Raw genomic sequence first — 25,226 nt, 5'->3', positions numbered from 1 at the left:
CACATCCTTCCTAAAATGAGGCGATGAGAACTGCACACAGTACTCCAAATGTGGCCTTACCAAGGTTTTGTACAGCTGCATCATCACCTCACGGCTCTTAAATTCAATCCCTCTACTAATGAACGCTAGCACACCATAGGCCTTCTTCACAGCTCTATTCACTTGAGTGGCAACTTTCAAACATCTATGGACATAGACCCCAAGATCTCTCTGCTCCTCCACATTGCCAAGAACCCTACCGTTAACCCTGTATTCCGCATTCATGTTTGTCCTTCCAAAATGGACAACCTCACAGTTGTCAGGGTTAAACTCCATTTGCCACTTCTCAGCCCAGCTCTGCATCCTTGTGGTAGTATGACTAGGGAGATTAGGGTACTTTTAGAACCATGCTGCCGGACTTCCGGTGTGCACCATGGAGTGAGTGGTCACACACATGGCAGCTCCTGCTAAGATCACAGAAAAGAGCTCTTTTTTAAGCAATATGGAGTGGAATTTTTATGAAAAAGTATAGGTGAATGTAGGAGGAGTTTTTTCACCCAGGAATGATATGTTTCTTGGTTTCCAGTCCCGCAGAAACAGTGTAGGATTTGGCTGGGGCTGCAGCAGAAAGACAAAAGCCTATTCAGCATGCAGGCAGGGGAAGGGCTGTGTTAGAGGCCTCAAGCTGACCTGAGGGCCCTTGTGAAAGCTGGATTCTAGCAGCAAAGGAAACAACTGGAAAAGATCTCACCAAGGGCTCTTTTAAGGGCCCGCAACGGCGCTGATTTGATTTTTACCCAGGTGGGAACGCAGCCTCGGCGCTTGGCGGCCGGTGGATGGGCTGGACTAGAAGTGGAGCGACCAGAAAATCAATTTTGCAGCAGAAGAAGGTGCGAGGCAAAAAGGACAAGATGGCGGCGGGCGGGGAACCGGCAGCGAGGCAGCAGTGGGCGAGGAAGCAGCAGGAGCTGCTGCTGCGCTCCTTCCAGGAACTAAAAGCTGAGATCCTGGAGCCGTTGAGGGCATCTCTGGACAGGCTCGGGGCGACTCAGACAGCTCAGGCGGCGGAGATTCGGGAGCTGCAGCAAAAGGCTTCGGAGAACGAGGACGAACTCCTTGGCCTGGCGGTGAAGGTGGAGTCGCACGAGGCGCTTCACAAGAAATGGTTGGCAAGGATGGAGGAGATGGAGAACCGCTCCCGCCGGAAGAATCTGCGGATTTTGGGCCTCCCGGAGGGGCTGGAAGGTTTGGATTTGAGGGTCTACGTGGTCCTGATGCTGAACTCGCTGATGGGCGCGGGGTCGTTCCGGGGACCCCTGGAGCTGGAGAGTGCCCATCGGGTGCGGCTGCGGAAGCGCAGGCCGAACGAGCCACCCAGGGCGGTGCTGGTCCGATTTCAATCCTTGGTCGACCGTGAGTGTGTGCTTCGTTGGACGAAGAGGGGGAGGAGTAGTAAGTGGGAGAATACGGAGATCAGGATTTACCAGGACTGGAGTGTGGAGGTGGCGAAGAGAAGGGCTGGGTTTAACCGGGCGAAGGCAGTGCTCCACAAGAAGGGGGTCAAGTTTGGCCTGTTACAGCCTGCACGCCTGTGGGTCACTTATAAAGACCGCCCACTTTATTTTGACTCCCCGGAGGAGGCCTGGACTTTTGTCCAGCCAGAGAAGCTGGACTTGAACTGAGGACTGGGGGCTGGGGAACGTTGTACGCAGTCCGGAGGCTTTGTCCTCCTTGATATCCTTTCGCTCTTTTTGGTTCTATTGGACGATGTTTTTTTTTGCTGTCTTGCCTTTTCATTTCTGCTTTTCGGGACTGTTATCTGTTTACTTGGGTGTTTTATCATATCATGTTGGGATTTTTATTATTTCACTGGTTACGGGTTTGGGTGGGGTTCACGGCCCTGATGGGTCATGTGCCTGTCTTCCCGCATTTTGGGTTGGGAGGCGGGGCTTGGGATGGGGGGCGCGGGCCTCTCTCCCGCGCTGGAGAAGCAGGGGGCGGGGTTGGCATTGGGGGAATGGTTGGGGGACACTGGGGAGGGTAATTGGGGTGGCGGGAGCAGCCGGGGTCAGCAGGAGTCGGCTGACTTACGGAAGTAAAATGACCGGAGTTACGCAGCTGGGGGGGGGGGGGGGGGGGGTGGGGGGGGGGGGGGGGGGGGGGGGGGGGGGGGGGGGGGTTGGGGGGGGGGGAAGAGTGGGGGGATACCGGGTTGCTGCTGGAATGGCCAAGAAGGAGCTGGAGCGTGCAGAGGGGATCAGGATGGGGGTCTGTCGCTGTGGGGAACGGGCTGAGCAGGGGGTGCGAGCACGTGGCGGACTACGGAAGGGTGATGGCTAGTCGACGGGGGAGGGGGGACAGGTGGCCCTCCGATCCGGCTGATTACCTGGAGTGTGAGGGGACTGAATGGGCCGGTCAAACGGGCCCGCGTGTCTGTGCACCTGAGGGGGCTGAAGGCGGACGTGGCTATGCTTCAGGAGGCGCACCTGAAGGTGGCGGATCAGGTCAGGTTGGAGGTGGGGCTGCTGACGGACGAGGATGTGAGGGGGTGGGTTCGAAGATGCATCGAGAGGTACCTGGAGGCCAACGATAACGGGGAGGTCCGAGTGGGGCTGGTCTGGGAGGCGCTGAAGGCGGTGGTTCGGGGGGAGTTGATCTCCATTCGGGCCCACAGGGAAAGAGGGGAGCAGAGAGAAAGGGAGAGATTGGTGGGGGAGATCGTGAGGGTGGACAGGAGGTACATGGAGGCCCCGGAGGAGGGATTGCTGAGTTCGACTTGTTGACCACCAGAAAGGCGGAGGCTCAATGGAGAAAGGCTCAGGGTGCGGTGTACGAGTATGGGGAGAAGGCGAGTAGGATGCTGGCACACCAGCTCCGTAAGCGGGATGCGGCTAGTGTGATTGGTGGAGTTAAGGACCGGGGAGGAAATGTGGTGCGGAGGGGGGTAGACATTAATGGGGTCTTCAGGGACTTTTATGAGAGACTATATCGGTCCGAATCTCCGGCGGAGAAGGGGGGGATGGGCGATTTGTGGACCGGCTGAGATTCCCAAGGGTCGAGGAGGGACGGGTGAAGGGTCTGGGGCGCTAGTTGAGCTTGAGGAGCTGGTTAAAGGGATAGGGAACATGCAGTCGGGGAAGGCACCGGGGCCGGATGGGTTCCCGGTTGAATTTTACAAGGCGTATGCAGACATGCTGGGCCCCTTGTTGGTTAGGACCTTTAACGAGGCAAGGGAAGGGGGGGCTTTGCCCCTGACGATGTCTCGGCGCTGATCTCCTTGATCCTTAAGCGAGACAAGGATCCCCTGCAGTGTGGGTCATACAGGCCGATCTCACTCCTGAATGTGGACACCAAGTTGTTGGCAAAGATCTTAGCCACGAGGATAGAAGATTGTGTGCCGCAGGTTATCCACGAGGATCAAACGGGGTTTGTGAAGGGGAGGCAGCTGAACACTAATATACGGAGGCTCTTGAACGTTATTATGATGCCGGAGGTGGAAGGGGAAGCGGAGATAGTGGTGGCGCTAGATGCGGAGAAGGCCTTTGATAGGGTCGAGTGGGGGTACTTGTGGGAGGTGCTGGAAAGGTTCGGGTTTGGGGAGGGGTTTGTCAGTTGGGTGAGGCTGTTGTATGAGGCCCCGATGGCGAGTGTGGCCACGAAGAAGAGGAGGTCGGAGTATTTTCGACTATACCGAGGGACGAGGCAGGGGTGTCTCCTGTCCCCCCTACTTTTTGCGCTGGCAATTGAACTCCTGGCTATGGCGCTGAGGGAGTCGGGGGATTGGAGAGGGCTGGTCTGGGGAGGGGAGGAGCACCGAGTGTCGCTCTATGCGGATGACCTATTGTTGTATGTGGCGGACCCGGTGGGGGGGAATGCCGGTGATGATGGGGATTCTCCGGGAATTTGGGGATTTCTCAGGGTATAAGCTTAACTTTGGGAAAAGCCAGCTGTTTGTGGTACACCCGGGGGACCAGGAGGGGGGGAGGGGGTTTGGAGGCTCCCACTGAAAAGGGCAGAGAGGAGCTTCAGGTACTTGGGGGTCCAGGTGGCCAGGAGCTGGGGGGCCTTGCATAAGCTAAACCTCACAAGGCTGGTGGAGCAAATGGAGGAAGAGTTTAAGAGGTGGGACATGATGCCGCTGTCTCTGGCGGGTAGGGTACAGTCAGTCAAGATGACGGTGCTCCCGAGGTTTCTGTTTCTGGTCCAGTGCCTCCCCATCCTTATCCCGAAGGCCTTTTTCAGGCAGGTTAACAGGAGCATTATGGGGTTTGTGTCGGCACACGGGACTCCAAGGGTGAGACGGGTGTTCTTGGAGCGGGGCAGGGATGGGGGGGGGGGGGGGGGGGGGGCTGGCATTGCCCAACCTCTGTGGGTATTATTGGGCTGCCAACGCAGCGATGGTGCGTAAGTGGGTAATGGACGGGGAGGGGGCGGCATGGAAGAGGCTGGAGATGGCATCCTGTGTGGATACGAGCCTGGAAGCGCTTGCAACGGCGCCGCTGCCGCTCCCTCCGACGAGGTACACCACGAGCCCGGTGGTGGCAGCTACCCTCACGATTTGGGGGCAATGGAGGCGGCACAGGGGGGAGGTGGGGGCCTCAATGGGGTCCCCGATACAGGGGAACCACTGGTTTGTTCCGGAGAGAATTGATGGCGGGTCCCTGAGATGGCACAGGGCAGGTGTCGGGAGGTTGGGGGACCTGTTCATAGACGGGAAGTTTGCGAGCCTGGGTGAGCTGGAAGGGAAGTTCAGGCTCCCTCTTTAGGTACATGCAAGTAAGGGCGTTTGTCAGGCGGCAGGTAGCGGGGTACCCCTGCTGTCGCTGCGTGGGGTCCAGGACAGGGTGTCTCGGGGGTATGGGTTGGAGAGGGGAGGATCTCGGAAGTGTACTAGGTGATGCAGGAGGTAGACGAGGCCTCGGTGGAGGAGCTGAAAGATAAATGGGAGGAGGAGCTGGGTGAGGAGATTGAGGAGGGGACGTGGGCGGATTCCCTAGAAGGGGTGAACTCCTCCTCTTCGTGTGCGAGGCTTAGCCTCATACAATTTAAGGTGCTGCACAGGGCTCATATGATCGGGACAAGGATGAGCCGGTTTTTGGGAGTGAGGACAGGTTTATTAGGTGCTCAGGGAGCCCAGCAAACCACGTCCACATGTTCTGGGCATGCCAAGCGCTGGGGGAATTTTGGAAGGGCGTAGCAAGGACGGTATCGAGGGTGGTAGGATCCAGGGTCAATCCAGGCTGGCGACTCGCAATATTTGGGGTTGCAGTGGAGCCGGGAGTGCAGGAGGCGAAAGAGGCCGGTGTTCTGGCCTTTGCGTCCCTAGTAGCCCGGCGGAGGATTCTTCTTCAGTGGAAGGATGCGAGGCCCCCAAGCGTTTGGGCCTGGATCAACGATATGGCGGGGTTTATTAAATAGGAGAGGGTGAAATTTGCCCTAAGGGGATCAGTGCTGGGGGTTTTCAGGAGATGGCAGCACGGTAGCATTGTGGATAGCACAATTGCTTCACAGCTCCAGGGTCCCAGGTTCGATTCCGGCTTGGGCCACTGTCTGTGCGGAGTCTGCACATCCTCACCGTGTGTGCGTGGGTTTCCTCCGGGTGCTCCGGTTTCCTCCCACAGTCCAAAGATGTGCAGGTTAGGTGGATTGGCCATGATAAATTGCCCTTAGTGTCCAAAATTGCCCTTAGGGTTGGGTGGGGTTACTGGGTTATGGGGATAGCGTGGAGTTGTTGACCTTGGGTAGGGTGCTCTTTCCAAGAGCCGGTGCAGACTCGATGGGCTGAATGGCCTCCTTCTGCACTGTAAATTCTATGATTCTATGATTCCTAGATCTCCTGGCAGAGCGGTAAAAACAAAAGGTCAGCAACAGCAGTAACCGGGGGGGGGGGGGGGGGGATTGTCTCTTTGTTTTTGTTATGGGTTGAATATCTGTTTTTTGGCAATGACGGGCGTTAATTTATTGTTTCTCTTCTGTATTTACAGCAGGGGGGGGCGGTTCTGTTTTTTTTGTTCTTAGAATTTTCTGTTATTGTTTTCTTTTTTGTGAAAATGTGAAAATTTGAATTAAAATTATTTTAATAAAAAAGAACCATGCTGCCATTGGTGCAGAAGACTCGCTGCCCATTAGCTCAGGCAAGTCATGTGCCTCTCTGCCATTGGCCGAGGCTAGTCATGTGACTATCCGCTGATTGGCTGGGAGGTTGGTAGCTCCGTCTATGAGGTGGGGTATAAGAACTCGTACCGGCTGGCAGTCGACCTTTCTCTGTACGTCTACTGCCAGGCATACATCTAGTGTATTAAAGCCTGTTGTTTCGAACTACTTCACAACTCGAGTCCAATTGATGATGCATCAATCCTATCTATGTCTCTTTGCAGCCGACAACTATCCACAACTCCACCAATCTCGAGTCCAATTGATGGTGCATCAATTTAATACACTTGAATTTTGAAATGGAGCTACGGATCAAGCCAGAATGCCTCCGCATCAGCCCGGATGCTGCAAACGCGTCAGCAACGTTTAAACATTGGCTGGCGTGTTTTAACAGCTACCTCGCCACAACAGAAAACCGGCCAACAAGGGAACAGAAACTCCACATTCTCCACTCATGCGTGGGCACCGACGTCTACTCTCTCATTGAGGATGAACTGGACTATGATGCCGCTATGGATCTGCTGAAAGGACATTTCATCAGGTCAGTGAATCAGGTCTACGCGCGGCACTTCCTGGCTACGAGGCAACAGTTCCCCAGTGAATCCCTCGGCGAATTCTATCGGGCCCTCATTGTCCTGGGGAGAAATTGCGCCTGCCCGCAGGTCGCTGCAGCGGGGCACACCGAACTCTTGATCAGGAATGCCTTCGTTGCGGGCATGAAATCATCCCAGATACGCCAGAGGCTTCTGGAAAAGGACACTTTAAGTCTCGTTGAGGCACGGACCCTCGCATCCTCCTTGGAGGTCACTGACCGCAATGCCCGCGCATATGCCCCCGGCCGCGCGGCTGCCCCTTGGGCAGCATGGCACGCAACCCCCCCCCCCCCCCACCCCTGCCGATTCTGACCCCCCCCAGACCTGCGCTGCAGGGCGCCCTGATAAGCCCACGGGCCCCTGGTGCTACTTTTGCGGTCAGGCCAAGCACCCCCGCCCGCGCTGCCCGGCCCGCACCGCAACTTGTAAAAGCTGAGGCAAGGAGGGCCACTAGGCAGCTGTCTGCCAGTCAAAATCGGTCGGTGCCGTTCCGAACAGTGACCGCGCAGGGTCCCCCCCCCGCGCGCCTCTAGGGCCCCGTGCGGCCTGCGGACCTCGCTGCCTCCATCCCCACCGCCACGAGTGACCCACGGGCGCCACCATTTTGGGGCCCCGACGCCATGTGCGATCCCCGGGCGCCGCCATTTTGGGCCCCCGACTCCACGTGCGAGCCCCGGGCGCCACCATTTTGTTCACCCCCTACCACGGACGCCGCCATCTTGGATCGGCCTGGAGGACCCTGCAAGTGAATACCCCATGAGGGATGACGACTCCGAGTTCCTGCCACGACTCGCCGCAGTGACGCTGGATCAATCACAGCCCCGCACGCTTTCCACGGCGACCACACAGATCCTCCTCAACGGTCATGAGACGAGCTGCCTACTGGACTCCGGGAGCACAGAGAGTTTTGTCCACCACGACACGGTAAGACGCTGCGCGCTCCCCGTTCACCCAGTAAAACACAAAATTGCTCTGGCCTCCGGTTGGCACTCAGTCCAAATCACCGGGTGCTGCGTAGCGGACCTCACGGTCCAGGGGAGGGTTTTTAAAAATGATAAACTCCTCGTCCTTCCCCGCCTCTGCACACCGGCACTCCTAGGGCTGGGTTTTCAATGCAACCTGCAGAGCTTAACCTTCAAATTCGGCGGCCCTATTCCCCCCTTACTGTCTGCAGCCTCGCGTCCCTCAAGGTCGACCCCCCTTCCTTGTTTGCGAACCTCACCCCGGATTGCAAACCCGTCGCCACCAGGAGCAGACGATACAGTGCCCAGGACCGGACCTTCATCAGGTCTGAGGTCCAAAGGCTTCTGAAGGAAGGGGTCATAGAGGCTAGCAACAGTCCCTGGCGAGCACAAGTGCTGGTGGTTCGGACTGGGGAGAAAAACCGTATGGTCATCGATTACAGTCAGACCATCAACAGGTTTACGCAGCTGGACACGTATTCTCTCCCCCGTATCTCCTACTTGGTTAACAGGATAGCGCAGTACAAAGTTTTTTCCACGGTGGACCTTATGTCCGCCTATCACCAGCTCCCCATCCGCACGAGTGACCGAAAGTACACTGCGTTCGAAGCGGATGGGCGACTCTACCACTTTCTAAGGGTTCCATTCGGTGTCACAAATGGGGTTTCGGTCTTCCAAAGGGAGATGGACCGAATGGTTGACCAATACGGTTTACGGGCAACTTTCCCGTATCTCGACAATGTCACCATCTGCGTCCATGACCAGCAGGACCACGACACCGACCTCCGCAAATTCCTCCATACCGCAAAACTCCTTAACCTCACTTACATAGAACAGTACAGCACAGAACAGGCCCTTCAATAAGGATAAGTGCGTGTTCAGCACCGACCGTCTAGCCATCCTCGGCTACGTAGTGCGTAACGGAATGATAGTCCCCGACCCCGAACGCATGCGACCCCTTATGGAACTTCCCCTCTCCAACTCCCTCAAAGCCCTCAAACGCTGTCTGGGCTTCTTTTCCTATTATGCCCAGTGGGTCCCTAACTACGCTGACAAAGCCCGCCCCCTCATCCAGTCCAACACGTTCCCCCTGTCAATGGAGGCCCGCCAGGCCTTTAGCCACATCAAAGCAGATATCGCAAAGGCCACGATGCGCGCTATCGACGAGTCCCTCCCATTCCAGGTCGAGAGCGACGCGTCTGATGTAGGTCTGGCGGCCACCCTCAACCAAGCGGGCAGACCCGTGGCCTTCTTCTCACGGACCCTCCATGCTTCCGAAATACGCCATTCCTCGGTGGAAAAGGAGGCACATCCAACGCACAGGTGGACCGCCTCCGAACCCTCCACGCGGACCTCTGCCATCCAGGGGTAACCCGCTTCTTCCACTTTATTAAGACCCGCAACCTGCCCTACTCCATCGAAGAAGTCAGGACTGTGACCAGGTACTGCCACATTTGCGCAGAGTGCAAGCCGCACTTTTACCACCCCGAGCAGGCGCATTTGGTAAAGGCTTCCCGCCCCTTTGAATGTCTCAGCATGGACTTCAAAGGTCCCCTCCCCTCCAACAACCGCAACACAGATTTCTTAAATGTGATTGACGAGTACTCCCGCTTCCCGTTTGCCATCCCCTGCCCCGAAATGACCACGACAACCATCATCAAAGCCCTCCACTCCATTTTCTCCCTGTTCGGTTACCCCGCATACATCCACAGCGACCGGGGTCCACCTTCATGAGTGACGAGCTGCGTCAATTCCTGCTCAGCAGGGGCATCACCTCTAGCAGGACGACCAGTTATAATCCCCAGGGTAACGGTCACATCAAGAGGGAGAATGGTACGGCCTGGAAGACCGTCCTGCTGGCCCTGCGGTCCAGGTGTCTCCCGGTCTCCCACTGGCAAGAGGTTCTCCCAGATGCCCTCCACTCTATTCGGTCTCTCCTCTGTACTGCCATGAATCAAACACCTCACGAACATCTTCTTGTTTTCCCCAGGAAGTCGTCCTCAGGATCCTCGCTCCCGACCTGGCTGGCCACCCCCGGGCCCATCCTGCTCCGGAAGCACGTGCGGGTGCACAAGTCCGACCCGTTGGCTGAACGAATCCAGTTACTCCACGCGAACCCGCAGTATGCGTACGTGGAGTATCCCGACGGACGACAGGACACGGTCTCCCTTCGGGACCTGGCACCCGCCGGAGTGCGGCCGCAACCCCGAGCACCAACACTCGCCCTCCAGTCCCAACCGCCCCCAGCCCCCCCGAGACCCAGCGCACAGGAACCCCCTCCCCCGGCCCGGCCACCACTAGCACCGCCCAGGGGTACGGACACAGGACCACGCCCGCCGCTCCCCGAGTCCTGGACGACCACCGCTCCAACGTCACCGGCACCGCTGCGCAGGTCCAGCAGGACATCGAAGGCACCCACCCGGCTGATCGAGTCAATTTGATGTTCTGATGGACTTTATGGACTCCTTGTGTTCGTGCACATGTTTTTTTTTGCATATTTTTTTTTCATTGTTTTAAATTGTTGTTCGATTATACACTGTGTGCGGTGATATTGTTTTGCACGTTCGTCGCGGGCCAGTGGGCAGCCATAAGATACTTCGGTACAACTTGAATTATCTCTAGTCATACTACCAGTCTTACGGGGCACACGCACCCCCCCCCTCTCTCTCCCGCATCTCCCCCCCCCCCCCCCGCTTCTTTCTCCACAAGGGGTGAATGTGGTAGTATGACTAGGGAGATTACGGTACCTTTAGAACCATGCTGCCATTGGTGCAGAAGACTCACTGCCCATTGGTTCAGGCAAGTCATGTGCCTCTCTGCCAATTGGCTGAGGCTAGTCACGTGACTACCCGCTGATTGGCTGAGAGTTTGGTAGCTCCGCCTATGAGGCGGGGTATAATAACTCGTACCGGCTGGCAGTCGACCTTTCTCTGTATGTCTACTGCCAGGCACACATCTAGTGTATTAAAGCCTGTTGTTTCGAACTACTTCACAACTCGAGTCCAATTGATGATGCATCAATCCTATCTATGTCTCTTTGCAGCCGACAACTATCCACAACTCCACCAATCTTCCTATCGTCTGCAAATCTACTGACCCACCCTTCAACTCCCTCATCCAAGTCATTAATGAAAATCCCAAACAGCAGAGGACCCAGAACTGATCCCTGCGGTACGCCACTGGTAAATGGGCTCCAGGCTGAATATTTGCAATCCACCTCCACTCTCTGACTTCTATCGGTTAGCCAGTTCATTATCCAAATGACCAAATTTCCCACTATCCCATGCCTCCTTATTTTCTGCATAAGCCTACCATGGGGAACCTTATCAAATGCCTTACTAAAATCCATGTACACTGCTTTACCTTCATCCATGTGCTTGGTCACCTCCTCAAATAATTCAACAAGACTTGTGAGGCAAGACCTACCCCTCACAAATCCGTGCTGACTATCCCTAATCAAGCCGTGTCTTTCCAGAGGCTTAGAAATCCTATCCCTCAGTACCCTTTCCATTTCTTTGCCTACCACCGAAGTAAGACTAGCTGACCTTCTAAAGGCTAAATTCCCAGGGTTATCCCTATTCCCTTTTTAGAACAGGGGCACGACATTCGCCACTCTCCAATCCCCTGGTACCACCCCTGTTGACAGTGAGGACGAAAAGATCATTGCCAACGGCTCTGCAATTTCATCTCTTGCTTCCCATAAGATCCTTGGATGTATCCCGCCAGGCCCCGGCGACTTGTCTATCCTCAAGTTTTTCAAAATACCCAACACATCTTCCTTCCTGACAAGTATCTCCTCGAGCTTACCAGTCTGTTTCACACGTCTATCCAACAATATGGCCCCTCTCATTCGTAAATACTGAAGAAAAGTACTCATTCAAGGCCTCTCCTATCTCTTCAGACTCAATACACAAACTCCCGTTACTGTCCTTGATCGGACCTACCCTCCCTCTAGTCATTCTCATATTTCTCACATATGTGTAAATTCTTCCTCTTAACAAGACATTCAACCTCTCTTGTCAACCATGCTTCCCTCACTCGATCTTCTCTTCCCTGCCTGACAGGGACATACGTATCAAGGACACGGAGTATCTGTTCCTTGAACAAGTTCCACATTTCAATTGTGTCCTTCTCTGACAGCCTATATTCTCAAATTATGCACTTCAGTTCTTGTCTGACATATCGATATATTCACTTGGTTACAATATTCATGCTGACCTGTAAAAAGAGTGCCATTTAAATTCAGCAATTAGTTTAAAAGTTAACGTCTAGTCTCTGCTACGATGATAGCAAATAAAATCAAAAGCAAAAGATTTATGAAAGACATGTAAAAATAAAACTATCTATAAATTCCAGTTGACTAGCCACATACCGTTTGTTATCCAATAGCATTCTGCCTCGGATTTGGGGATTATCAATCCCAGTAGAACAAAGAATATGAACCAGCGCTGCTTCATTGATCGTTAGCGGATACTCTGGTTGTTTGAGGCAATCCCAGCTCTCTGAGGGTTCACTACTATAGTTGAAAGACTCGGGTGTCAAGGGTCTTCAGGTAACTTGTGGTTTAAAGATCGATTGTCACCCACTGGCCTGTGAAGTTATTTCAGGTAAGGAGGTTAAAATAGAATCCGAAAACTTCTTTCGAAATGTAGCTGTACCTTTTGTTTGGGTGTTGTGGTCAGTTGAATCCGCAAGAAAGGTAGTTGATCGCGTTGTCAAAGAACAATCTTTCTATAAGAAATTAACAAAGTTTACAAACTGCAATAATGAAGCAACAGTAACAACTATGAGAACAGGAGTGACTAGCACACAAGTCTTGCTTGCCGAACACTCTCTTGCAGACTGAAGCCCCACCCTAAGCGCACATGCTCAGAAGAGAGAAAGGCTTAGAGGAACACCAACAGATGGAATTAAGATACAGCTCTTAAAGATCATTGGTTAGTGCAAGGGATGTGTTGCTTATCAACACAAAATTCATGAAGTGGCGGCACTATGGTTAGCACTGTTGACTCTCCGCGCCAGGGACCCAGATTCAATTCCAACCTTGGGTCATTGTTTATGTGGAGTCTGCACATTCTTGCCATGTCTGCGTGGGTTTCCTCTGGGTGCTCCAGTTTCCTCCCACAGTCCAAAGATGTGCAATTTAGATGGTTTGCCCTTAGTGTCCAGGGATGTACATGGGGTTACGGGGATAGGGGTTGTGGGCATAGGTCGAATGCTCATTCAAAGGGTCGGTGCAGACTCAAAGGCCGAATGGCCTCCTTCTGCACTGTGCGGATTCTATGGTTTTAAATGGTAATAAAGACAAAGGGCCCAATCTAACCAAATTCCCAAAACCTCAACTCACCTATAATGGGGTCCTCGGGGAGGGGCGGGAACACCGCACCTTACAGGGGCAAAGAATCCCTGGGCCTGATGCCCAGCAGTGGAAAATGCTAGCCTGGCATCATGGCATTGCCAGCTGACAGGGCCACTGCCTGGACACTTCGCAGTGCCAGGCTGGCAGTGCCAGGGTACCCCATACCCAGAGGGTGACCACCCAGGGCCTCCGATCCCCTGGGAAACCCATCCCCACCTAAGTGCCATTCCGTCTCCGTTTGTGGGGACCAATACTGAATGGCGGTCTCCGAGGTGAAGAGTTTGGATCCCAGGGCCTTGGTAGAACATAGAACATAGAACATTAAACGATACAGCGCAGTACAGGCCCTTCGGCCCTCGATGTTGCACCGACATGGAAAAAAAACTAAAGGCCATCTAACCTACACTATGCCCTTATCATCCATATGCTTATCCAATAAACTTTTAAATGCCCTCAATGTTGGCGAGTTCACTACTGTTGCAGGTAGGGCATTCCACGGCCTCACCACTCTTTGCGTAAAAAACCCACCTCTGACCTCTGTCCTATATCTATTACCCCTCAATTTAAGGCTATGTCCCCTCGTGCTAGCCACCTCCATCCGCGGGAGAAGGCTCTCGCTGTCCACCCTATCTAACCCTCTGATCATTTTGTATGCCTCTATTAAGTCACCTCTTAACCTTCTTCTCTCTAACGAAAACAACCTCAAGTCCATCAGCCTTTCCTCATAAGATTTTCCCTCCATACCAGGCAACATCCTGGTAAATCTCCTCTGCACCCGTTCCAAAGCTTCCACGTCCTTCCTATAATGAGGCGACCAGAACTGTACGCAATACTCCAAATGCGGCCGTACTAGAGTTTTGTACAACTGCAACATGACCTCATGGCTCTGGAACTCAATCCCTCTACCAATAAAGGCCAACACACCATAGGCCTTCTTCACAACCCTATCACAACCTGGGTGGCAACTTTCAGGGATCTATGTACATGGACACCGAGATCCCTCTGCTCATCCACACTACCAAGAATTTTACCATTAGCCAAATATTCCACATTCCTGTTATTCTTTCCAAAGTGAATCACCTCACACTTCTCCACATTAAACTCCATTTGTCACCTCTCAGCCCAGCTCTGCAGCTTATCTATGTCCCTCTGTAACCTGCAACATCCTTCCGCACTGTCTACAACTCCACCGACTTTAGTGCCGTCTGCAAATTTACTCACCCATCCTTCTGCGCCCTCCTCTAGGTCATTTATAAAAATGACAAACAGCAACGGCCCCAGAAGAGATCCTTGTGGTACGCCACTCGTAACTGAACTCCATTCTGAACATTTCCCATCAACTACCACTCTCTGTCTTCTTTCAACTAGCCAATTTCTGATCCACATCTCTAAATCACCCTCAATCCCCGGCCTCCGTAATTTCTGCAATAGCCGACCGTGGGGAACCTTATCAAACGCTTTACTGAAATCCATATACACCACATCAACTGCTCTACCCTCGTCTACCTGTTCAGTCACCTTCTCAAAGAACTCGATAAGGTTTGTGAGGCATGACCTACCCTTCACAAAACCATGCTGACTATCCCTAATTATATTATTCCTATCTAGATGATTATAAATCGTATCTTTCATAATCCTCTCCAAGACTTTACCCACCACAGACGTTAGGTTCACCGGCCAATAGTTACCGGGGTTATCTCTACTCCCCTTCTTGAACAAAGGGACCACATTTGCTATCCTCCAGTCCTCTGGCACTATTCCTGTAGCCAATGATGACCTAAAAATCAAAGCCAAAGGCTCAGCAATCTCTTCCCTGGCTTCCCAGAGAATCCTAGGATAAATCCCATCAGGCCCCGGGGACTTATCTATTTTCACCTTGTCCAGAATTGCCAACACTTCTTCCCTACGCACCTCAAAGCCATCTATTCTAATAGCCTGGGTCTCAGCATTCTCCTCCACAATATTATCTTTTTCCTGAGTGAATACTGATGAAAAGTATTCATTTAGTATCTCGCTTATCTCCTCAGCCTCCACACACAACTTCCCACCACTGTCCTTGACTGGCCCTACTCTTACCCTAGTCATTCTTTTATTCCTGACATACCTATAGAAAGCTTTTGGGTTTTCCTTGATCCTACCTGCCAAAGACTTCTCATGTCCCCTCCTTGCTCGTCTTAGCTCTCTCTTTAGATCCTTCCTCGCTTCCTTGTAACTATCAAGCGCCCCAACTGAAACTTCACGCCTCATCTTCACATAGGCCTCCTTCTTCCTCTTAACAAGAGATTCCACTTCTTTGGTAAACCACGGTTCCTTTGCTCGACCCCTTCCTCCCTGCCTGACTGGTACGTACTTATCAAGAACATGCAATAGCTGTTCCTTGAACAAGCTCCACATATCCAGTGTGCCCAACCCTTGCAGCCTACTTCTCCAACCTACACATCCTAAGTCATGTCTAATGGCATCATAATTGCCCTTCCCCCAGCTATAACTCTTGCCCTGCGGGGTATACTTATCCCTTTCCATCACTAACGTAAAGGTCACCGAATTGTGGTCACTGTTTCCAAAGTGCTCACCTACCTCCAGATCTAACACCTGGCCTGGTTCATTACCCAAAACCAAATCCAATGTGGCCTTGCCTCTTGTTGGCCTGTCAACATATTGTGTCAGGAAACCCTCCTGCACACATTGTACAAAGAACGACCCATCTAATGTACTCGAACTATATCTTTTCCAGTCAATATTTGGAAAGTTAAAGTCTCCCATAACAACTACCCTGTTACTTTCGCTCTTTTCCAGAATCATCTTCGCCATCCTTTCCTCTACATCCCTAGAACTATTAGTTGGCCTATAGAAAACTCCCAACAGGGTGACCTCTCCTTTCCTGTTTCTAACCTCAGCCCATACTACCTCGGAAGAAGAGTCCCCGTCTAGCATCCTTTCCGCCACCGTAATACTGTCCTTGACTAGCAGCGCCACACCTCCCCCTCTTTTGCCCCCTTCTCTGAGCTTACTAAAACACCTAAACCCCGAAACCTGCAACAACCATTCCTGTCCCTGCTCTATCCATGTCTCTGAAATGGCCACAACATCGAAGTCCCAGGTACCAACCCATGCTGCCAGTTCCCCTACCTTATTTCGTATACTCCTGGCATTGAAGTAGACACACTTCAAACCACCTACCTGAACACTGGCACCCTCCTGCGAAGTCAAATCTGTGCTCCTGACCTCTATACTCTCAATCTCCCGTACCCCAAAACTACAATCCAGGTTCCCATGCCCATGGTAGATCAGATGAGCGCATATTAGAGTAAGATTAGCTGCCAAATACTGATCCCAATGGGTGGGATTCAGATTGCGACGTCTCACAAGATCCTGTTAGATCTTGCAAGGCGTGGCAAATCAATAGATCACACCCAAACCTCCTCAGGCTTTTCCCGAGGAACCCACATTCAAATTTTTCCTGTCTCACTTTCTCTGCCTTTGCACTTGCCACTCACTCTTCCTCTTGTTTATCCTGGATTTCTCCTGGCTATCTGGTTGCAGATATACTACACTGTAGATACCAGTGGGAGCAACAGTATCTATTTTCCTCCAAGGGGGTTGGCACTTTCCGATCCACCAGGAGAGGTGGCAATTGAAATCATAGGCCCATTGGATCAGGGTCAACTAGCTCATAAAGTGCTGAGAGCAGGAGCTGGACAGCAATTCTGTGGGGACTGGGGGTGCGGGGGTTGGGGGGGGGGGGGGGGGGGGGGGTTGTGGATGAGGCATCCAAGACCTCCATGTCCGAGAGCCAGGGCATGGGATTGGTGTTCGACACGCATTGCTGAAGAAAATTATAGAAGTGTAATTTTGATTGAGGTCAACTTTTTTTTAACGCATTCTGACCTGCCTCAACTCCCCAATGAAAATACTGGGTCTAACGGGACTGTTTGAACTGAGGTGTGTCTGCCAAGTTGAAAAATTTCCCTACTCGAACTACTCTCCATGACAATGAAAATCCAGCCATAAATCAAGAAATAGTGGAGCTTGTAAGAATGGTACTGTCAAAATCACGGGCAATTTTAATCTTCATTTAGATTGGATGAATCACATTGCAAAGGAAGCTGAAGGATGACTTCATAGAGTGTATTCCATTACACCAATACCTGGTGTACTGTGTAATGCTTTTGGTCTCCTTACTTAAGGAGGGAAGTATTTGTATTGAAAGCAGACCAGAGAGGTTTCACTGAACTAATTCCTGGCCTGAAAGGGTTGTCTTATGTGGAAAGATTGAGCAGAACGACAGGTAATCTTATTGAGACATATAAGATTCTGAAGGGGCTCGACAGTGCAGATGCCGAGGGGATGTTTCCCCTTATGGGGGGAATCTAAAACTAATAATAATAATAAACTTTATTAGTGTCACAAGTAGGCTTACATTAACACTGCAAGGAAGTTACTGTGAAAATCCCCTAGTCACTACACTCCGGCACCTGTTCGGGTACACCAAGGGAGAATTCAGAAGCCCAATTCACCTAACAAGCACATCTTTCGGGACTTCTAGGGACCACAGTTTAATAATAAGCGGTTTCCCATTGAAGGAGATGTGGAAGATTTTCTTCTCTCACAGGGCCGCTAGTCTTTGGAATTGTCTTCACAGAAAGTAGAGCAAGTCTGGGTCATTGAATACATTCAAGACTGAGTTAGACAGATATTAGATTGACAAGGCAGTCAATGGAGGGTGCAGACAGGAAGGTGGAGTTGATGCCACAATCCAATCCACCACAATCTTACTGATTGGCAGAGCATGCACAAGGGACCAAATGGCTTTCACCGAATCCTATTTTATATGATTTTATGAGGACCCTCCTCTAATGCTGGTGCACCATGCGTGCTGGGCTGCAAGTGGCTGGTGACACAGCTGAAGGTTGGTGTTACTGATCTGAATTTTTTACCTCCTGTCTACAGCTCCAGAAGGATTGCTTTCCCAAAATTTCTTGGCATTAATTGTGAAGCCTGTGTTTTCCTCATGAAGCAATAACTACCCTGTACCAATTGGCAGATAGTTGTAGGCAGAGTTCAAATCTACTGCCAAATGACTCTGATTATCATGTCCCCTTATGACAAAGGGTTAATCTCAGTTGCTTGAAGATATATAACTTTCCTCTGAAATTTTCAAAGATCAAATCTGAACAGCACTCCGAGACTTTTATGCAGGTTTTCTCGCAACTTTCTCCGACCTCATTCTGCATTCAAAAACACGTAATCAAAGAATCCCTACAGTGCAGAAGGAGGCCATTTGGCCCTTGGAGTCTGCACCAATCTTTCGAATGACCTAGGCCCAATTCCCCACAACCCCTCCCAACCTTTGGACACTAAGAGGCAATTTCGCGTGGCCAATCCACCTAACCTGCACATCTTTGGACTATGGGAGGAAACCGGAGCACCCAGAGGAAACCCACACAGACACAGGGAGAATGTGCAAAATCCACGTAAACAGTCACCCGAGGTCGGAATTGAACCCGAATCCTTGGCGCTGAGGCAGCAGTGCTAACCACCGTGCCACCGTGCCACCCATTGTAATTGACAACAAACCTAACAAAGTTGGAGGGCAAGTGCCTGGAAAATGGTCTTACATGTCCCCTCAAGTGGAATTTCACCAGTCAAGTTGAGGTCTGGGCAATTGAAAAAGCTAACGCCAAATAAAATTGTGAAACGCTTATGTGAAACAAAGTATTCCTCACAAGAACTAGTAGGACACGGCTGTCAATGGTGCTGCTCACAGGCAGCACAATAGGAGATTACAAGTACGTCACTCTTTCACTAAACATGTGTCATTTCTTTGTTTAAAAGCTGAGTGTGCAGTTCAGGGAATGAAACAGTAGCCTAATTAATATACCCAAACTCTGCTTTTTAAACTCAAGGTAATCACGGTTGCTGACATTACTTTTTTTCAATCAATTGCGGGATGTGGGAATCGCTGGTTCGGCCAGCATTTATTGCCCAACCCTAGTTGCCCTTCAGAAGGTGGTGGTGAGTTCTTGAACCACTGTAGTATTTCAGGTGCAGGCACACCAACTATGCTGTTAGGGAGGGGGTGGTCCCAAGAGACAGTGAAGGAGCGGCGATATATTTCCAAATCAGGATGCTGAGTGACTTGGAGGGGAACCTCCATGTGGTGGGGGTTCCCAGGTATTTGATGCTATTGTCCTTTTGGATGGTCGTGGACGTGGATTTAGAAGGTGCTGTTGAAGGAGCCTTGGTGAGTTACTGCAGTGCATCTTGTAGATGGTACACATGGCTGCCACTGTTCTTTGACAGTGGAGGGTTTGAATGTTTGGGGAAAGGGGAGTAATCAAGCGGGCTGCTTTGTCCTGGATGGGGTCGAGCTTCTCGAGTATCGTTGGAGCACTCATCCAGGCAAGTGGAGAGTATTCCAATGTCAGGAGGTGAATTACTCGTCATAGGATTCCTAGCCTTTGACCTGCTCTGGTAGCCAAATTATTAATATGGCTAGTCCAGTTCAATTACTGATCAATGGTAACCCCCCAGGATGTTGATTGTGGGGGATACAGCAATGGTAATGCCATTGAATGTCAAGGGGCGGTGGTTAGATCCAATGTTCAATGCCTGGGACTTGTGTGGCACGAATGTAACTTGCCACTTGTCAGCCCAAGCCCGGATATTGCCCATGTCTTGCTACATTTAAACATGGACTGCTTCATTATCTGAGGAATTGCGAATGGTGCTGACCATTTTGCAGTCATCCGCAAACATCCCCATTTCTGACCTTATGATGGAAGGGAGGTCATTGATGAAGCAGCTGAAAATGGGCCTCGGACACTACCCTGAGGAACTCCTGCAGTGATGTCCTGGAGCGGAGATAATTGACCTCCAACCACCACGACCATCTTCCTTTGTGCCAGGTATGACTCCAGCCAATTGAGAGTTTTCCTCTGATTCGCAGTGACTCCAGTTTAGCTAGGGTTCCTTGATGCCATACTCTGTCAAATGCTACCTTACTGTTTAGAATGATGGACATCTAAAGTGATGAATCCTTGTAATATACATGTCACTGAAATTGGTTAATGATAAAACTGAGAAGATTTACTTGAGAATTTTAGAATTCAGAAAGACGATGAGTTAGCCACAATGTACACTGCTGAGAGTGCTCGCAATTTTCAAACAGTACTTGCTGTTTGTAAGTAAATTGAAAGAGGCAGTCCACTCAAGTAAACAAAAGTAATTGTATTAAATCTTAAATATTCTCATCCAGTGGTTAACCTGGATTAACTTGACATTGTCATCATGACTGACAAATTATTGCTGCTGGAAATTTCTCGAAGAATATTTACACCACTTTACACAAAATAATGCTTGTAAAAAATCTAAAAGTGGATAAACTGAACAATTGCTATTGTTATCCCAACATTAACCATCGAGCTTACAGAGTTTAAACAACAATCAATAAAGAGCGAGAATTGAAATGCAAGTCATTCCTAAGCGAAAAATAAATCTTGAAAATGGATCAAAAGTATGTTTAACCATTGCTAGCTCTCAACTGGAGCATTAAAAAAAAAATTAGAGTACCCAATTCTTTATTTCCAATTAAGGGGCAAATTAGCATGGCAAATCCACCTACTCTGCACATCTTTGGGTTGTGGGGGCGAAACCCACGCAAACACGGGGAGAATGTGCAAACTCCACACAATGACCCAGAGCCGGGATCGAACCTTGGACCTCGGCACCATGAGACAGCAGTGCTAACCACTGCGCCACCATGCTGCCCTCTCTCAACTAGAGCATATAAAGACCTTTTGCTTTGACAAAGATTCATCCAGACTTGAATCTCCCTTCTCTCTCCACAGATGCTGTCAAACCTGCTGAGATTGTTTCTGTTGCCCCTGGTGTTTGGTCATGGGTAGTGACAAGACACTCTGGGCAAGCGCTCAACCATTTCCAACCCCACCTTGACCCAGGGACACACCATAAGTGAATTAACAAATAATGCTTATTAACTTATTGAGATTTTGCAATGAAATGCAGACACCAAATTTATAAGTAAAAACGTTAACACACTGTTTATTAATAACAAGAGGAAGAAATGAATATGTGAAGTAAAAACAGAACAATGGTCTAACAATCTCAACCTAGACACACACAAGATAGACACCAATGACGGGAATTGGAGGAAAGGTTCAAACCGAAATAGGGATTAATAGGTGTAAGATTGTTCTTTGCTGCCGACATAGCTCTTTGTAGCCAGCGATCTTCTAATCCTGTATCCAATCAGAAACTATAGGTTGTAGAAAGCTCTCTAAATCAGCAGGCAGTTGGAGAGAGATTTAAAACTTGCCTAGTGCCTGGATCTCTTCACAGCACACACCCAAAATAATATGGCACTCTTCACAAGATCCACCCTACTTCTGGAACTTTCTGTCTGGTCCCACCAATCACAGACCCCAATAGGAAATTGTACATTTCCGATTGGCTGCTTGCCAAGTCTATCAAATCATCACCATTGGTTCTATACCAGAACCTAAAGGGGATGTATTGGCTTGTTCCATCACGATAGGGGTGATGCACTATCAATCACCACAAAAATGAGAGTAGTGGAATAATCAAGGCTTTATTGAGCAAAGATGTGTGGCCTCCTGTAGCTGCTACCAGAATGGCTGTAGCACCGGTGAGCACACACATTTATACGCTGCCTACTGGGCGGAGCCAGCAGACAGTGTATATGTGTCTTACCATACTACATATAATACTGCTAGTGGTGACTACCACAAGGGGTTCCAACTCTGCCTAAAATCTGCAGTTTAAACAGAAATTCCAGATGGTGCAGCAATGTTACAACAGCTTACCCAGAAGCCAGGCAGCGGGGCAGGGATAAAAAGGACAACACAGGACAGACAAAAAGGGTTTTACAACAGGTTCTTAACCATAGAAACTAATCCCAGTAGTTGACATACTTTGTAAAGTTTGTGTGAGTTGTTGAAATGGAGATTGTTATATTATGGTGTCCCTGCTGTGTCTCAGTAATGAGGAGCTTGATCTTTGTATGTTTAAACATGAATTGTTAATCTTTAACTATTTACAGATCCCAAATATTGTCATGCATGGCACATAATACAACAGAGATATTGTAAGTTCCGTAGGTAACGTTGTGATGGCTATACCAGATCAAGAACCTGCTATGATAGATTGTTGCATATGTATTTTGCAGGAAGTGTTATAGAAAGACCCACATGTTTCATAGAAACCTGTAATGTGAATAGTGGTAAGAATTATTTTCCACATTAGGAAAGGTATGTCCAGTTCAACATATGTGGAACATGCTCAGGACATTTGGGTGACCAGCAGCTGGCGTAAGAATGATTCCAGATCTATTAAACGGCTCACTTGTGGAGGTGTTCTCCTTTTGCATGGGATAGGATGGGATGGGGCAGAAATCTGCACCCAAGCAAGAAGTTAGCAATACTCGTCAAAGAAATGATGCAGTAATCAGGCATTCGGGTTCCAAGAGGAAGACTAAGAGAGCAACCTTGATAAATAAAAATTTGTCAGGGAAAATTATTAAATAAAAGCCAGACCAACCGGAGCACAAATTCAGGTAACCAAGAACATGTGTCTCAGAGAAACGGGAATAACTGTTCACCATGAGGCAAATATTCAGAGGAGTGCTTCTAAGAGACTTGCCTGCAACATGGAGACAGTATCAGACCCATAGCCAATCCACCAGGCTAGACACACTTCAGGTTATTTAGAGCTATGGATAAAGGGTTTGACAGGTTAATGAAAGAAGAAATAGTCAAACCAAAGGAGTGCAATGATAATTATGTTCAAAGTGATTTGGCTGTCTGGAGAGAACAAGATGGATTGTCTTACTTATTCCATTGAAAGTGTTAGCATTTATCTGTATTTATAGTGTTATATTCCTGAATTTTATGTATGATTAACAATTAGGGATACTATATTAAAGGTTCCAAAGCTAATTGATATGCCTTGCAAAGAAGATTGTATCATCCCCTGTCTGTACAAGGGGAGTTACAGGGAACATTCTTATAAATTGTTTTGTTGGTCAAGTTGAACTTTGGGAACCCAAAGAAATGCTAAATGCCACATAGAGTGATGACTGCTTAGGTGAAACAAAGTATTCCTCATGAGAACTGGTAGGCCTAGGCTTTCAAGGCCACTGCTCCGAGATGGCGTATTCACAGATTATAAATACGTCACATTAGTAGTGAAAATGAATTGATTGTTTGTTACAATGAAGGCTGAGAAGTTAAGGGAGTGAAATTTGCATATATTCTGTTTCCTTTCTTAAACTGTTCGCAAGGCAGTGTAGGGTGAATGATGTTCAAGGTTGTGAATTTCTGGAACATATGTGACATATCTAGTTAGTGATAAATTTGTGGATTTATTGAAGAATCTAGGATCGTAGACTTACTGTTGCAGTGTGATCCATCTTTCCAGAAGCGAGGACCCCCACAATGGGAGAAGACACATAAAGATGAATTAGTGTTGACGACACAGACACAGAAGTTTCAATGTTCCGGTAGTTCACAGTGTATACTAGAGCCAAGCAACTTAAAATTTGGACACCGACTCTTTCAGCTGCCACCTGTGAGATGGTAAATGGTAGCCAGAGACAGACTGTTTGCCTGGATTACTGCTTCTCTATTGCTTTTCTTCTGAGGTTGACCAGTAACTCCCTGAGTTCAGTTCCACATAGTGTTGCTACTTCTATTATCAAACCACAAGCCGCGAGTATGTTTCATGTATTGACCAAATGACCACACAACCAGTATGTTAGTTCAAAAGACAGTTTGTTATTAGACACAAGACTTATCTCTCTGTGTGATGATACACGCGGCTACGCACTAAACTACGCCTATCAACTAAGATGACCTTTACTTAACTTCTGGATGACCGGCTCCGTGCAGGTAGATCAGGCCTTTATCTGAGTCCCCACGTGTGTCAGCTGGAAATCGTCAGGTTTGTCTCGGCTGCGGCTCATCTCTCTCAGGTAGCGATCATGGTCTTGAACTTGGTTGGTCGTTATGCTGCAATTGGAGTGGGCACAGGCCTGTCCCAAAAGAGGCTGATCCCTAGTGCGCAGGACTTCTTATCCTTCTTCTCTTTCGCACCCTTTTGGCCAGGGTTAATGGAATGATAGGGTCTCGGTCACTCTGATCGATACTGGCTGGTTTAGCACACTGGACTAAATCGCTGGCTTTTAAAGCAGACCAAGCAGGCCAGCAGTACGGTTCGATTCCCGTACCAGCCTCCCCGGACAGGTGCCGGAATGTGGCGACTAGGGGCTTTTCACAGTAACTTCATTGAAGCCTACTCGTGACAATAAGCGATTTTCATTCATTTTCATTCATTTCATTAGGGGCGGGTACCTTGATGGCTGGACGGGTCCTAGTTGTTATTGTTCCAAGTGCGTAGGCATTTCCAAATAAGGGGAGGTGGCACCTGGAAGTCTGCTACTATTGCTATTCCTTAATTTCAGTCTATTGTCCTGGGGAAATCGGTGATTGACCTTTAACAGGTGCAAGTTTCAATTTGGTCTGGTTTTCCTTTGCTCAATACACAGAGGCTGTGCACTGTCTGTGTCCTGACTTGACCACAATTTCCTTTATCCTTTGCGGGTGGCCACAGTTGCCACACTCTGGCACTTGTTCAGGTACACAGAGGGAGAACTCAGAATGTCCAATTCACCTAACAAGCACCGTCTTTCGGGACTTGTGGGAGGAAACCGGAGCACCGGGGGGAAACCCACCCAGACAAGAGGAGAACATGCAAACTCCTCATGGACAGCGGCCCGAGCCGGGAGGCGAACCTGGAACCCCGGCGCTGTGAAGCAACAGTGCTAACCTCTATGCTACAGTGCCGCCCTATTACAGGTTCTAGCAGCTGGGGTGGGAGCGGGGAGGGAGAGGGGCATACCTCTCTCCTTTTCTCCTATGCATTGGACAAAGAGTGTAGTTTTGTAGGTCTGAAATCTTGAGCTGCTTTATAGAGGTGTCAGATTCCATTTGTCCTGGTCTCCAGTGGTCAGAATTCCTCTTGAGAAATGTAAACAGGCTTTGTGCAATTCCAGGAAGGGACATTTGATCTTTTTTTTAAAGAGAACTACAAGTTCAAATAATTTTAAGGAGGCTACTTTTAACACAGTGTGAGAAATAGGAG

General features: G+C 49.8%; 2 protein-coding genes across 2 annotated transcripts in view; one reads left to right on the top strand and one right to left on the bottom strand.

Annotated features, from left to right (window-relative positions):
- msmp1 (microseminoprotein, prostate associated 1) overlaps positions 1-12,510 on the bottom strand; it is a 29,738-nt gene extending 17,228 nt beyond the window's left edge. Inside the window, exon 1 of the mRNA XM_038793022.1 lies at positions 12,060-12,510. Within this exon, the coding sequence (XP_038648950.1) occupies positions 12,060-12,144 (85 nt within the window). The 5' untranslated portion in view covers positions 12,145-12,510. The remainder of the gene's footprint in view (positions 1-12,059) is intronic.
- A 6,725-nt stretch (positions 12,511-19,235) lies between these two features.
- LOC119963708 (calcium and integrin-binding family member 2-like) overlaps positions 19,236-25,226 on the top strand; it is a 65,933-nt gene continuing 59,942 nt past the window's right edge. The window contains exon 1 of the mRNA XM_038793019.1: positions 19,236-19,290. The gene's annotated coding sequence lies outside the window, so the exon portion shown is untranslated. The remainder of the gene's footprint in view (positions 19,291-25,226) is intronic.

Source organism: Scyliorhinus canicula, chromosome 3 (genome assembly GCF_902713615.1).
Source record: "Scyliorhinus canicula chromosome 3, sScyCan1.1, whole genome shotgun sequence".
Lineage (NCBI taxonomy): Eukaryota > Metazoa > Chordata > Chondrichthyes > Carcharhiniformes > Scyliorhinidae > Scyliorhinus > Scyliorhinus canicula.
This window is presented reverse-complemented; position numbering and strand designations above follow the sequence as displayed.